The sequence below is a fragment of the Trachemys scripta genome, chromosome 19 (assembly GCF_013100865.1).
Source record: "Trachemys scripta elegans isolate TJP31775 chromosome 19, CAS_Tse_1.0, whole genome shotgun sequence".
In the NCBI taxonomy this organism is placed as follows: Eukaryota; Metazoa; Chordata; order Testudines; family Emydidae; genus Trachemys; species Trachemys scripta.
In genome coordinates, this window is record NC_048316.1 from 15,924,746 (window position 1) to 15,937,624 (window position 12,879).

General features: G+C 51.2%; 1 protein-coding gene across 2 annotated transcripts in view; it reads right to left on the minus strand.

The window, feature by feature from the left end:
- The window catches only part of IGSF21 (immunoglobin superfamily member 21), a 270,539-nt gene that overhangs the window by 110,354 nt on the left and 147,306 nt on the right, over positions 1-12,879 (minus strand). For both annotated transcript variants that reach the window (XM_034753548.1, XM_034753550.1), the window contains exon 3: positions 3,519-3,640. In XM_034753548.1, coding sequence (XP_034609439.1) covers positions 3,519-3,640 — 122 coding nt within the window. The remainder of the gene's footprint in view (positions 1-3,518; positions 3,641-12,879) is intronic.

Below are 12,879 nucleotides of genomic sequence, written 5' to 3' on the forward strand. Positions count from 1 at the left end.
GAGGCCAACACAAACTCATGAGATTCCATCCCGGGCCTCAGAGGGTGGAGTTCACACTGTGATCATGGCCCTGGGGACGAGCAACAAACAGAACGGAACTTTGCTGGAGAATGGAACGGCCCATCTCAGACTTCATACAGACACAGTCATGTTTTTCGTAACCTTAATCCCAGTCTCTGAGGCCTCTTAGGTACTGGAGGGCCCTCTGCTGCCTCAGGGTGACCCAGGCCATGGCTGACTCTAGACGTATGGGAAGCCCACAACTGGATATGGGGGCCCCACCCATTAAACTGTCTAAGTGTTGGTCTATGGCCCTGCAAACCTCAAAATATGGAGTTGAGGCCTAGGTGCATCCAAACCAGGCTCGGGTGCCTTCCTTAGGGCTCTGAAATGGTACCTGAAACACTCCAGAGCCCACCGCTTTCTGCAGCAGGAAGAATTTCACTGGGAGTGAAAATTCACTGGGGGCTCAAACTTCATCCTGGGGGGGGGGGGGGGGGGGGGGGGGGCTAGATTCCAGGATAGGGTCCCAGTGAGGAAGAGGCGAGGCCCATGGGCGATCAGGGAGGTTGCATCAACGTGGATGAGGTTGCTGCCCGTCAGGATTTTGCCTGTCTCCTCTGCCCAGCTACCAAATCCTCTCACCTGGGCTCTGTTCTATATCTTTGTGGTAAGGATCCCAAATGCTGTGGCCCTGTTACCGGACAGAGCAGGCAGTGTCCAGCCATTCAACTATTGACCAGCAAATTGTTTCAGCAACTCAGGGTACGAAAGCCTCACTGTTCAGCTCACGGGCTTAGTAAAGGGGATGGACAGACAACAGCGTTTGTGTCCAATGCCAGCACCTCTCGCTCGGTGGAGCCACTGAGTCCTGGCTAAAGCTTCCAGTCACCCGCACTCCTTTCAAGCAGGTATTGACCCATTAGAGGGGCCTGGATGCACAACAGGAGTTAGGTGTTGTGATGCTGAGCCTCACAACTAACTTATAGGCACCTAACTTATAGGCACCAGCAACTACACACCACACCACAGAAACACCAACCCAGGAACCTATCCCTGTAGCAAACCTCGTTGCCTACTCTGTCCCCATATCTACTCTGGCAACAGCATCAGAGGACCCAACCACATCAGCCACACCATCAGGGGCTCATTCACCTGCACATCCACTAATGTCATATATGCCATCATGTGCCAGCAATGCCCCTCTGCCATGTACATTGGCCAAACCGGACAGTCCCTCCGCAAAAGAATAAATGGACACAAATCGGACATCAGGAATGGTAACATACACAAGCCAGTAAGTGAACACTTCAATCTCCCTGGTCATTCTATCACAGATTTAAAAGTCACTATCATTGAACAAAAAAACTTCAGAAACAGACTTCAAAGAGAAACAGCAGAACTAAAATTCATTTGCAAATTCAACACCATTAATCTGGGCTTGAATAGGGATTGGGAGTGGCTGGCTCACTACAGAAGCAGCTTTTCCTCTCCTGGAATTGACACCTCCTCATCTATTATTGGGAGTGGACTACATCCACCCTGATTGAATTGGCCTTGTCAACACTGGTTCGCCACTTGTGAAGTAACTCCCTGCTCTCCATGTGTCTGTATATAATGCCTGCATCTGTAGCTTTCACTCTATGCATCCGAAGAAGTGAGGTTTTTACTCACGAAAGCTTATGCCCAAATAAATCTGTTAGTCTTTAAGGTGCCACCAGACTCTTTGTTGTTTTTATAGGCACCTAGAAAATCACAGGCACACACTGGAATTCACAAAGCCTGAGGGAGACGCCGAATGGGGAGAGATGACGCCTTCGACGATGGTTCACAAACGCCAGCATGCCTGGGCTAGCCAACGGGAGAGGCTGACCAGAGGGGTGTATGTTAAGTCCTGCCCCCTCACGGAGATAGGCGCCCAACTCTGCTAGCGATTCTCGGCTGCGAACCCTCTCTAGCATTCGGCCCCTAGGCTACAGTCACTGCCAGGCCTGTGCTCTCTTACTCATTATCTCTCTGGCACAAACAACTCTATAATGATTTATTGACAGTGGGACAACCGCAGTAGGAGAGACAGAGGGAGCCCTGCACTGGGATATCCCATAGCCCGGTCATAAGAGCACTCACCTGACAGGTAACTGATCCCTTTTGCCTCTCGGTGGAGGGGACTTGAACCAGGGCCTCTCAGGTCCCAGGAGAGTGCCCTGACCATTGGGCTAAAGGCTATGAGGGAGCTCCTCCTGTCCCCTCTACCCCGGCGGTTCTGTGTGAAGTCCTGAGGGGCCCGAGCTGGTCGGCGTGCTCAGAGGGCACTGACCCGATCGGGCGCCAGTACCTCGCATGTGAGTTAGGCCTATCTTCCCTGGCTCGCAAATTGCTCTGGGGCTAAGGCAGGAGACAGGCGCCTAGAAGGCGGCAGCGGTGCACGTGGTCAGAGGCAGAAACAGTGGCACCGAGGGAACTTTTACTGCGAGAACATAGGTGTTGAGTGAATTTAGGAGCCTACAGGGTTTGGTGGTAGTTTTGTGAATCGCAGTGGGAGCCTAAACCTGGGACTTAGGTGCTTAAACCCAGACATAGGTGCGTAAGTCTGGGGTTTAGATATGTAAATACTTTTGTGAATCTAGGCCAGAGTCATAGAGTTGAAGGCCAGAAGGGACCACACGAGACCCTCTAGTCTGACCTCCTACATATCATAGGCCATCACCACCCAGCCACCCTCACCTCATGCCCCACAACCAGAATGAGACCAAAGTATTGCAGCCCTCAGGAGATTCAACAGTTGTGTGCCACAGGCAGAGAACAGGAGGGACTGAGGTACACCAGTGCCTGAGGTCCCTGCAATGACGGAGCATTGATAAAGTGAGAGATGATCCGAGCAAGTGACCTGCACCCCACACTGCAGAGGAAGGCAAGAAAACCCCATGGTTCTTGCCAATCTGACCTAGGGGAAAATTCCTTCCTGCCCCCACGTCTGACAATCAGTTAGACCCAAGTATTGAGTATCTGGGACAATGCCCACTTCTGCTACTTCTATCGAATGTGTGTCAGGTATTGCATCAATATTTGGGGGTGCTGGGTCTCTGTTAGGTTGTCTGGGTTGGAATTAGGGTTCTGAACCCCCCTAGACTTTGGAGGCATTTCTATCCAGATCTCAGTCCAACGACAGCAGCGTGGACCCATCTCTGGAGATGATTCAGGTGTTTCCTGTTCCACACCTCTGGATTATAGCCTACACTCTCTGGATGTTAGCTGTCTGTATCAGCATCAGCACTGGGCAAAGAGAGTAAATGCATCACGGAGAGTACAATATATATGTCCCAATTGTCCTAAAAATGAGTGGCCTGTGCATGCTTTGCCTCATGGTAGGTTTGCACAGTTCAGGATGAAGAGACAATCTCCCCCTCCCCTCACCCCCACACACAATGTTTTAACCCAGTAGATTCCTCTGAAATTGCTCTCTCATATAACTTAGGAAAGTTCTGAGCACCCTCTTCAATGGAGGTGCAATTGCTTACCGCACTGTTGACTGGTACACCAAGTCCTCTCTCTTGCGATAATTCTCCATGTGCGAGTAGTTGGTGGAGAACATGGCATCAAAGGTGAAGATCTTCTGTTTGATGGTACCACCATCTGTTACCTGCCAAGGACACACACACGTATAAGAATTTGATAGCTGGGCTTGTCCTAAATGGGCAGACAGATCGCAGCCTTGTACATCTTACTGGACCAGCATTTGATTCAGAGATGGGTCCAAGCTACCAAGTTCAGAGCCAAACTCCCTCAGAGTTTATGAGGTGTTCAGATCTGGAGTCTCCATTTGGCTCCATCTCTACATTTGATGCACAAGCTTTCAGGCTAAAGTAGGGGTGGCTTTGTTATTTGTCAACCATGATCCCTACAGGGACAAAGAGACCAGTCTAGCACAAATCCCTGTATAACAAAAACGTATTTTTCCCCAGCACACAGCTCTGCATGGGGCCATGGGCTTTTCCCAGGTGGAGAAGAAAGACCTGGAGCCCCCTCCTTCACAATAAATGGAAGTGACCTCTGTTGGTCAGTGAAAGTTACACAGAAAATAGACAACCATGCGGCTCATTGGGCTAGTTCCCATAGCTCGCGAGCCCCACGCCATCCGCCCCATGCTGCCTCTGTGTCCCTGGCAGTGCTCGCTGATAGTAAAACACAGAAGCCAGCAAACCCACAATCTCCTGCCAACCCAGATCTCCTTCCAAAATCTCTGACTGCGTGGGGGAGGGCAGAGCTTCTTCCTCTTATGATCAGACACTGGCCCAAACTACCAAGTTTAGAGGGGTTCCAATCCAGAGTTGTTGGCCAACCTGTTACAGTGATAGAGACCAGAGTTTGAGGGGGTTTAGATCCAGGAATTTGGTACCGGACCCGTCTCCAGTAATTGTCTATCACATGTTTTATAAATCACAAGAGAAGAGCACCCATCCAATGCTCCGGGTGCCCTCAGACAGACAGACATGTCAGTTACCCCGAGATCCAATGGAATCACCTAGCCGGAACAGAAACGGAACACAAACTAATCTACCTCCTCACACAATCCCCCAAACCATAGACCACCATTGCTGAGCCCTACTGAACGCCCAGCTCCTCCCAGAGAAGGACGGACGGTCCAATGGTTAGCGAAGTAGCCTCACTTTTAGGACACCTGAGTCCAATTGCCAGCACAACCACAGACTCCCTGGGTGACCATGGGTAAGTCTCTCTGGGCCTCAGTGCCCCACCATAGTATGGGGATAACTGCACTTCTCTGGCACCCAGGGGTGTTGGTACACAGACTCTGTTAGAGATTGTGAGGGACTCAGATGTTCTTGTCATGCGGGCTAGATAAGGACCTTAGCTAGAAGACAGAAAAGGTGAAAACCTTGAAGGTGTCTCCCTCCATCCCTTCATCTTTTCTGTCCGCTTTTAAATTTTTATTTCCTTTTCCCACAAACGATTAAAAACAACAAACCCGCCCCACTCTCATTTCCTAGGCTGTTATCTCTGCAAAGCTCCCTGCTATCCCATCACAAGAGCAGGGGCCTTTTCTCTGGCTTAATTTTCTCTGACTCCTATCTCCAGCCGGCTGGTCTGATTTTCTCGTTAAAGGAATCTTATTGTAAAGGCGGGTGGGGATTAAGTTGCCCTGTCGTCTCCGTCCGTCTCCCCACCCCCCCCGAATCCATTCTCTGTAAAGTTTTGAGATTTATAACGTGCCTCCCCCAACACACATAATCACAAAAAGTCAAAGTAAGGCTGTTCAAAAACAAATTAATACAAAGTTTTTAAAAAAGTAAATGGGGGGGGGAGAGAGAGAGAGAGAACAAAAAATAATCCAGAAGGGAGGATAAAATAAAAGAAAGAAACTTTGATCCACTAGTCACGCAGTTGGCTTTTGAGGTCTGGCAGTGGGGCCACAATTTCCGCAGGATGCCGGAGGGTCCAGGAGCTCGCCTGCGCCGTGCGAGTGCCGTAAGAAACAGGCCAGGGCTTTCAAAGCCTTCCCGAGCAGCAGGGCTGTGTGACTTAGCCCGCCGTGTGGCTGCATTTTACCGCTTGTCTCGGCAGCTTCCTGATAAAAATCGAACCCTGAACGGTCTGCAAGGTACCTGGCTGCATGTGGATGGGGATGGTGCCTTTTGAGTAGCAGCTCTGGGTCAAAATGTTACCCTGAGTGGGGGGCACAACAAAGGAGCTCCCTGATTTTCCCTCCCCATGTAGCCACTGTCCCCACTGGCTGTCACCCCACCTAGATCACCGGCTACGACGAGAACATAAGAGCAGCCAAACTGGGTCACACCAATGGTCCATCTAGCCCAGTATCCTGTCTTCCGACAGTGGCCAATGCCAGGTGCCCCAGAGGGAACGAATAGAACAGGGAATCATCAAGTGATCCATCCCCTGTCGTCCATTCCTAGCTTCTGGCAAACAGAGGCTAGGGACACCATTCCTGTCCATCCTAGCTAATAGCATGAATTTATCTAGCCCTTTTTTAACCCTGTTATAGTCTTGGTCTTCACAACATCCTCTAGCAAAGAGTTCCACAGGTTGACTGTGCATTGCGTGAAGAAATACCTCCTTCTGTTTGTCTTAAGCCTGCTGCCTATTAATTTCATATGATGACCCCTAGTTCTAGTGTTAGGAGAGGGAAGGACAAGGATGAAACAGAGGGGAGAGAAAGTCCATGTGTCCCTGTGGCTCTGCAAGCAATGGGGACCCTAGGAGAGATTTGTGGTGCATGAACCCAATGCTGCTGTGAATAAAAGGTGGATCTATGTCCTTTAAACACAAAGGGGGTCTGTTGCGTATGTGACTCCTTTCCATATGTCTCAGCGAGTCAGCAAGATGCACTAACGGGCCTACCAGTGAAACGTCCACTGCAGGACTTTAAAATTCCACTAAAGCTTTAACTAGCTCTTCCATTTCCCCTCAGAGCATGTATTTCTCACTTAGCCCATCCGAAAATTAGGACCTGAGAGCCAAACACTGTGTGAATATCAGGAATCCAGATTCGGGTCCGATCCATTTGGAATCCACATCCCCGATATGAATTTCACAACAGGTGTTCATCTCTAAAACGGGCCAAATCAACTTACAGCTCCTGGATGCTGCGCTGTTCAAGGCCTAGATCTGGATCCAAATTGTGCATGTCGGGCTCATATCTATTTAAAACAAAGGAGTAAACGTGCTAAGGGAATAAAGCGCTCCTGGCACCTCGACGCAATTTCAGAGTCATTCAGCGGCTTATATGGGAACTGCTTGCACAAATGGAGCCAATAAAATCCAGGAGCAGCACTTTGCAAATACACGGGAGAAGGAGTCAGCCATGTACATCACAGAGAACGACATTGTAAATACAAAGCTACTGCCACTGAGCGGTGTTGGGAGTCCGGCTATGCTGCCTCAAGGCATTTTGCAGCAAGGGCTTTGCCTGCGTGGCAAATACGTTTCGCTCTTAATTGTGCAAAAGCTGCCTAGCAAACAGTGGCAGGTCTGCGGTCTGTAATTCAGCTCCGATGGTGGGCAGCATTTGCAGTTTATGACTTCCTGGAGTTGATTGACAGTGGCTCAGGTTGATTTAGAATCCAATGCTGGAGCGGGGCAGCTATTCTGGCCGGAACTCCCCCCCCCCCACCAAAAATGCAAATTTAGTTCAACCAACACATTTTGCAGATTTGTGTCAACTTGTTTGTCAGAAAACCCCCCTGAAAAAAATTCAATTCAGAACATTTCTTTTCAGTATTTACTTCAATTCCATTGGAAAAAAGAGAGAGAAAAAAATGAAATGAAACATTTTGTTTTAGGTCAAATGAAACATTTCTTTTGACATGAAATCTCCCGCCGCCCCACCCCCCAACTTTTTGGTTCACTGAAAATTCCAAAGAAATTTTGTGTGGGGTCAACCCAAAACTAATCTCTGTTTTTGATTTTTCAGAACAAAGCAATCAGTTATTCACACAGCTCTGCCCACCACCACCCAGGCTCCCAGACCTTTTCTCTGACTGTTCTGCTAGCCCGCAGCTCATAGAGGAGAATAAAAATGATCGGGGTCAAAAGTGACGGTGCCCATAATGGCTGGAGCAAGGACTATACTTCCAGACAAGGCGTTTACAGACATGAGTAAAGGGATGGCTATACCAAGGCAGCAACAGAATAAAACCACAGGGAGAAGCTTGCTGGGAATTTGAGGAAGGGGCTAGGAGGTCATCCAGATGCTCTGGATGGTCAATAAATGCACCGATAATGCTTATGATCAATGCACAGATGAAGAGCATCAGTAATATTCCATTTTAGAATCAGCCCAAGCACATGCTTCAGAAGGTGGCAGCCCCATCTATCTCCCATAATGCAGCTAGCAACCCCAATTGCTATAGAGGCGGGGAAACTTCCTTCCTGACCCCTACAGGCAATTGACTGTGCCCTGAAGCCTGAGATTTGATTATCCTTATCTTGTAGGGTTGGGTACTAAATGCTCGTAAAACATTTCAAGTTCATCCTAAAAATGATCCATACCCTGCTTTTTGGTTTTAACTCCTGCTTGCGGAGTCAACATCCTGCGACTGTGAATTCCATTCCTCCGTGACACAGCCCCTCTTCGTTTTACAGTCTGCACCGTGTTTGGGCTCGGGGCAGGGAAGAGGCTTAGAAGAGGAGAAAGCCAAGCAGGAAGGCACTTGCACGTTGGCCTTTCCGCTTGCATCTGCCTTTCTCCTCCTGCCAGGTACGGTTCCTTTATCTTGCTCTTAAAATGCAGCCTACGCTACCATTCCTATCTCAAATTTCACTCTATTTTTTTTTTATTACACAGAGGAGGAAAAAAGCTGTCAGTAAAACTGTCTCTTCAAATTTATTTGCCTAGGCTGTGGCTTTTATTACAAAGAAAATACATACTCACACATACACAAGATAAAGAACTGCAAAAAGAATTATCCAAGCCATAAATCTCCGGCTCTTTGGGGCAGGAGGGGAAGTTTTCAAGGATGTGTGTCATTTACCCTCACCTTTATTTACATTTTTTTCTGGACCAAGCCAATGAACCTGCTCTGGACCAGCGATAAAGAGAAAGTTTTACAGTCGCTAACAGAGCCAGGAACCTAGTAGCAGCTCTTTCGTTGAATATCACCGTGGGTTTTCAAGTCACTGGGATTATTTCAGCGATAAACCAGGGTCTGTATCTGCAGGCCTTATTTCAGGCATAAATCCACCCCCAGCCCGCCTCTTTTACCCTTCCCCTGCAGGGACGTGCACGTCTCAGAGTCCTCTAGAGGCATCATGGAGGCCTGTTAAAATTAAAGGGAAACTTTCCCCTTGATTTCCGTGAGCTCTGGATCAGGGCTTCCACGCGCCGATTCAGCAAGCGACTTAAGCACCAGCACACAGATAGTCCCATTGATTTCCACAGGTGAGTCCCAGGAGAATGCGGCACGGACTTCAGTGGAACTACCCATGTGCTTGGAATTAACCCTGTGTTTACGCACTGTAACAAACCAGCCGGCGCCATTGCTGGAGACCGTCCCTCCACCCAGGTTCAGCTGGGGGCAACCGATCTAGGCTGGCAGTGGAGGGCACAGGGTTACCCAACCCGTCCAGCCGCCAGTAGAGGGCTCCATCATGCCAAGGCAAGGGAGGCTGGAATTAATTTTGTGTTGATATTCCTAAAGGAACAGACAATGCAGAGTGCAGGGCGGTTACTGACGTACAGCTCCTCTACGCACGCTTCACGGGACCCCAAGAGAATTCGGGACTTGCACGTTGGCAAAGCTAGGCACAGGAGGGTGGATAGCGGGCAGGCTGGGGATGGCAGGGGAGGGTATGGGAGGGGAGATAACAGGTGGGCAGGGGGCTGGCAGGGGAAGGGTGGATAGAAGGCAGGCTGGGGGTGGGAGGGGAGGGTGGATAGCTGGCAGGCTAGGGGCTGGCGGGTGGATAGCCGGCAGGCTGGGGGTGGCAGGGGAGGGGGGATAACAGATGGGCAGGGAGCTGGCAAGGGAAGGGTGGATAGAAGGCAGGCTGGGGGTGGGAGGGAAGAGGAGAGTGGGTAGAAGGCAGGCTGGGGGTGGGAGGGGAGGGTGGGTAGCAGGCGGGCTAGGGGCTGGCGGGTGGATAGCCGGCAGGCTGGAGGTGGCAGGGGAGGGGAGGGGAGGGGAGGGGAGGGTGGGTAGCCGGCAGGCTCTGTATTGTAACAGTTGAAACCCTTGTGTCTGGGTATTCACCCCCGTTATTTCTGTCGAGCCCAATGCTGGGGATCCCAACAGCGTTTGCCCCTGCGCTACCCAGAGCGCCCTCCCAGACATCTCGAGGACAGGGGTGTCACCCAACACTCACAGCAGTGCCCGGCCATGCCTGGGGGTCAGTTACAGAGCCATGTTGAATCAGGGCCCAAGCCAGGGTGTGGTGTGGGGGAGAACTAGGCTCCCCATAACTCCCTGTAGCCCCAGAAGTGCAGCTCCAGCTCTGGACTTTCCCCAAAGTGTGGGGCAGCTCAGATGGGAGGAGCACGGGCAGGTTCTGGCCCAGCTCTGGCTCCAAGTTACAACATACGCAATGCCGGTCACGAGAAGGGCTGCGAGTAACAAACACCCAAGGGGGGGATGGGTCGATTGACACCTAGACACTGTTAGGTGGGCTGGGACTCAGGTGACACGGGTTCAATTCCTGCCTCTGCTACAGACTCCCTGGGGGGACCATCGGCTTTTCTCCTTAGGGAAGCCGAGAGGAGGGGACACAGGGCAATCAAACCCACGCAGTGAGTCTCAGAGCCCAGGGCAACCAACTCGGGCCCAGGCAGCGGGGCTAGAAAGAGCAGGGTAGATGTTCCTGCTCGGGCTGGAGCAGGCTCTGAGACACGGCAATTGGGAACGTCCACACAGCTACATTCAGCCTGCTGGCACCAGTCCCGCGAGCCCGAGGCAGCCGACCCAGGCGCGGGCTCGCTGCCTCAGGGGTCAGCTTCGGGTAGGATTTCTTGCAGGTGGGCTTGGAGCTCTAGCACGTGTCCAGAGCATTGACCTGCTGTGTGCTCCAGCAGGAGCGCCCTAGGCGGCCGGGGAGGCAGCACGTGCAACGCTGCAAAACCATCCCTGCTGGCCACGCCAGGTACAGCCAGCGCACAGTGCAGGACTTCAGAGGTGAATCCAGGTCTCACAACCTAGGTGCCCAAGCACCCATGGGAGCCTCCCGCCACTCAGCCTGCAGTCACCACGCTGAGCCTGTGGTTAATGCACTCAGTTAAAGCAGATCCCGATACAATTCCCAGCTCTGCCACAGACTCCCTGGGTGACCCTGGGCTAGTCACTTAGCTCCAGATCCGCAACGCTATTGAGAGCGCGAACGTCTATTGATCTCACTGGAACATAGGAGCCTAAATAGCTTTTGCGGATCTGGGCCTGAGTCTCTCAGTCCCCCCATCTGTACAATGGGGATAATTATCCTCCCTTCTCCCACCTCTTGGCTCCTTGGGAAGCTCTTTGGGGCAGTGGCTGTCTTACCCTGGGTTTGTACAGCACCTAGCACAGCGCTTGGTGCCTAACGCCAGCTAAAGCCTCTAGCTGCTACTGAGCAATAAAGAGTCCGAATGAAGCGCGAGACTCCCTGACAACAACCGGAGCCCTCTCCGGCCAGCCCCTGTGAAGGTAGAGCCCAAGCGCCGAGTACCTCTCCCCCAGCCAGCAACGAACTCTCCTCTTGTTTATTCTCCCCTAAGAAAGTGATATTTGCCAAGAAGGGAGCTGGCAGTGTTCCTATAATAGCGTTAGCTGCCCATTGTTGTGCAATCAGCGGGTGGAACATTGGATTTTCCAGCATGTCACACTACGCGCCGGGGGGACGAAGGGGCGGGGAGGATCGGGAGGCTAGCGCCGATTCCTGGGCACCTTCCCTCGCGCCTTGACGCTTGGTTTGCCTCTTTAGACGTCAGAGCAGCTGTTGGTTCAGCGTTCAGTCTGGTAGCCTCGCCCTGTCAAACGCCACCTCCCTGAGCACGCTCACAGCTTGGAGAGGCCTGGTTGTAGTAGACGTGAATCCGGCTTGCCGAATGAGGCCGTAGTATCCTTTGCGGTTAATACACTCGCTTGCCCCTTCGGGCAGGCACACTTTGGCCACATGTGTGCTATCGATGGCCCCAGGGCTGCTGCAAGCCCCACTGGGTGCTGACAATCTAAACAGATACGACAGATGAAGGGTGGGACGGGAAATAACTCACCAACGATTGGAGAAATGGTCTGAGGTAAACAGGATGAAGTTTAATAAAGACAAATGCAAAGTGCGCCACTTAGGAAGGAACAATCAGTTTCACGCATTCAGAATGGGAAGAGACGGTCTAGGAAGGAGTACGGCAGAAAGGGATCTAGGGGTTATAGTGGACCACAAGCTAAATATGAATCAACACTGTGATGCTGTTGCAAAAAAAGCAAACATGATTCTCGGATGCATCAATAGGTGTGCTGTGAGCAAGACACGAGAAGTCATTCTTCCACTCTACTCTGCACTGGTTAGGCCTCAACTGGAGTATTGTGTCCAGTTCTGGGAACCGCATTTCAAGAAAGATGTGGAGAAACTGGAGAGGGTCCAGAGAAGAGCAACAAGAATGATTAAAGGTCTTGAGAACATGACCTATGAAGGAAGGCTGAAAGGACTGGGTTTGTTTAGTTTGGAAAAGAGAAGACTGAGAGGGGACATGATAGCAGTTTTCAGGTATTTAAAAGGGTGTCATAAGGCGGAGGGAGAAAACTTGTTCACCTTAGCCTCTAAGGATAGAACAAGAAGCAATGGGTTTAAACTGCAGCAAGGGAGGTCTAGGTTGGACATTAGGAAAAAGTTCCTAACTGTCAGGATGGTTAAACACAGGAATAAATTGCCTAGGGAGGTTGTGGAATCTCCATCTCTGGAGATATTTAAGAATAGGTTAGATAAATGTCTATCAGGGATGGTCTAGACAGTATTTGGTCCTGCCATGAGGGCAGGGGACTGGACTCTATGACCTCTCGAGGTCCCTTCCAGTCCTAGAATCTATGAAACGTCACCCGCAGCCAGGAACAGAAGCCAGGTCTTTTGACTCCCTCTGTCAGTGTCCCACTCACTAGACCGGGCTGCTTCGTCCTCTTGGGGCTCCGGTGAATGCCGAATTCAGCAAAACTCACAGAGGGCAGAAGGGGGGCCCTGCACCCCCCAACGAGCCCTGCCGGAACCCCGGCTTCCCAAACCGCAGGACTCTGCAGCACCAATCGTGATCCTAGTTGGTATCATCCACAGGTGGCTCTGTCTTCTCTCCTAGCCCTAGGCACGTGGAGCAGGAGCAGCACCAGGGTTTTCCTTCTCCTCCCCAGCTGTATTGGATACGTGAGTGAGGACAGAGGGATGTGATAGGGG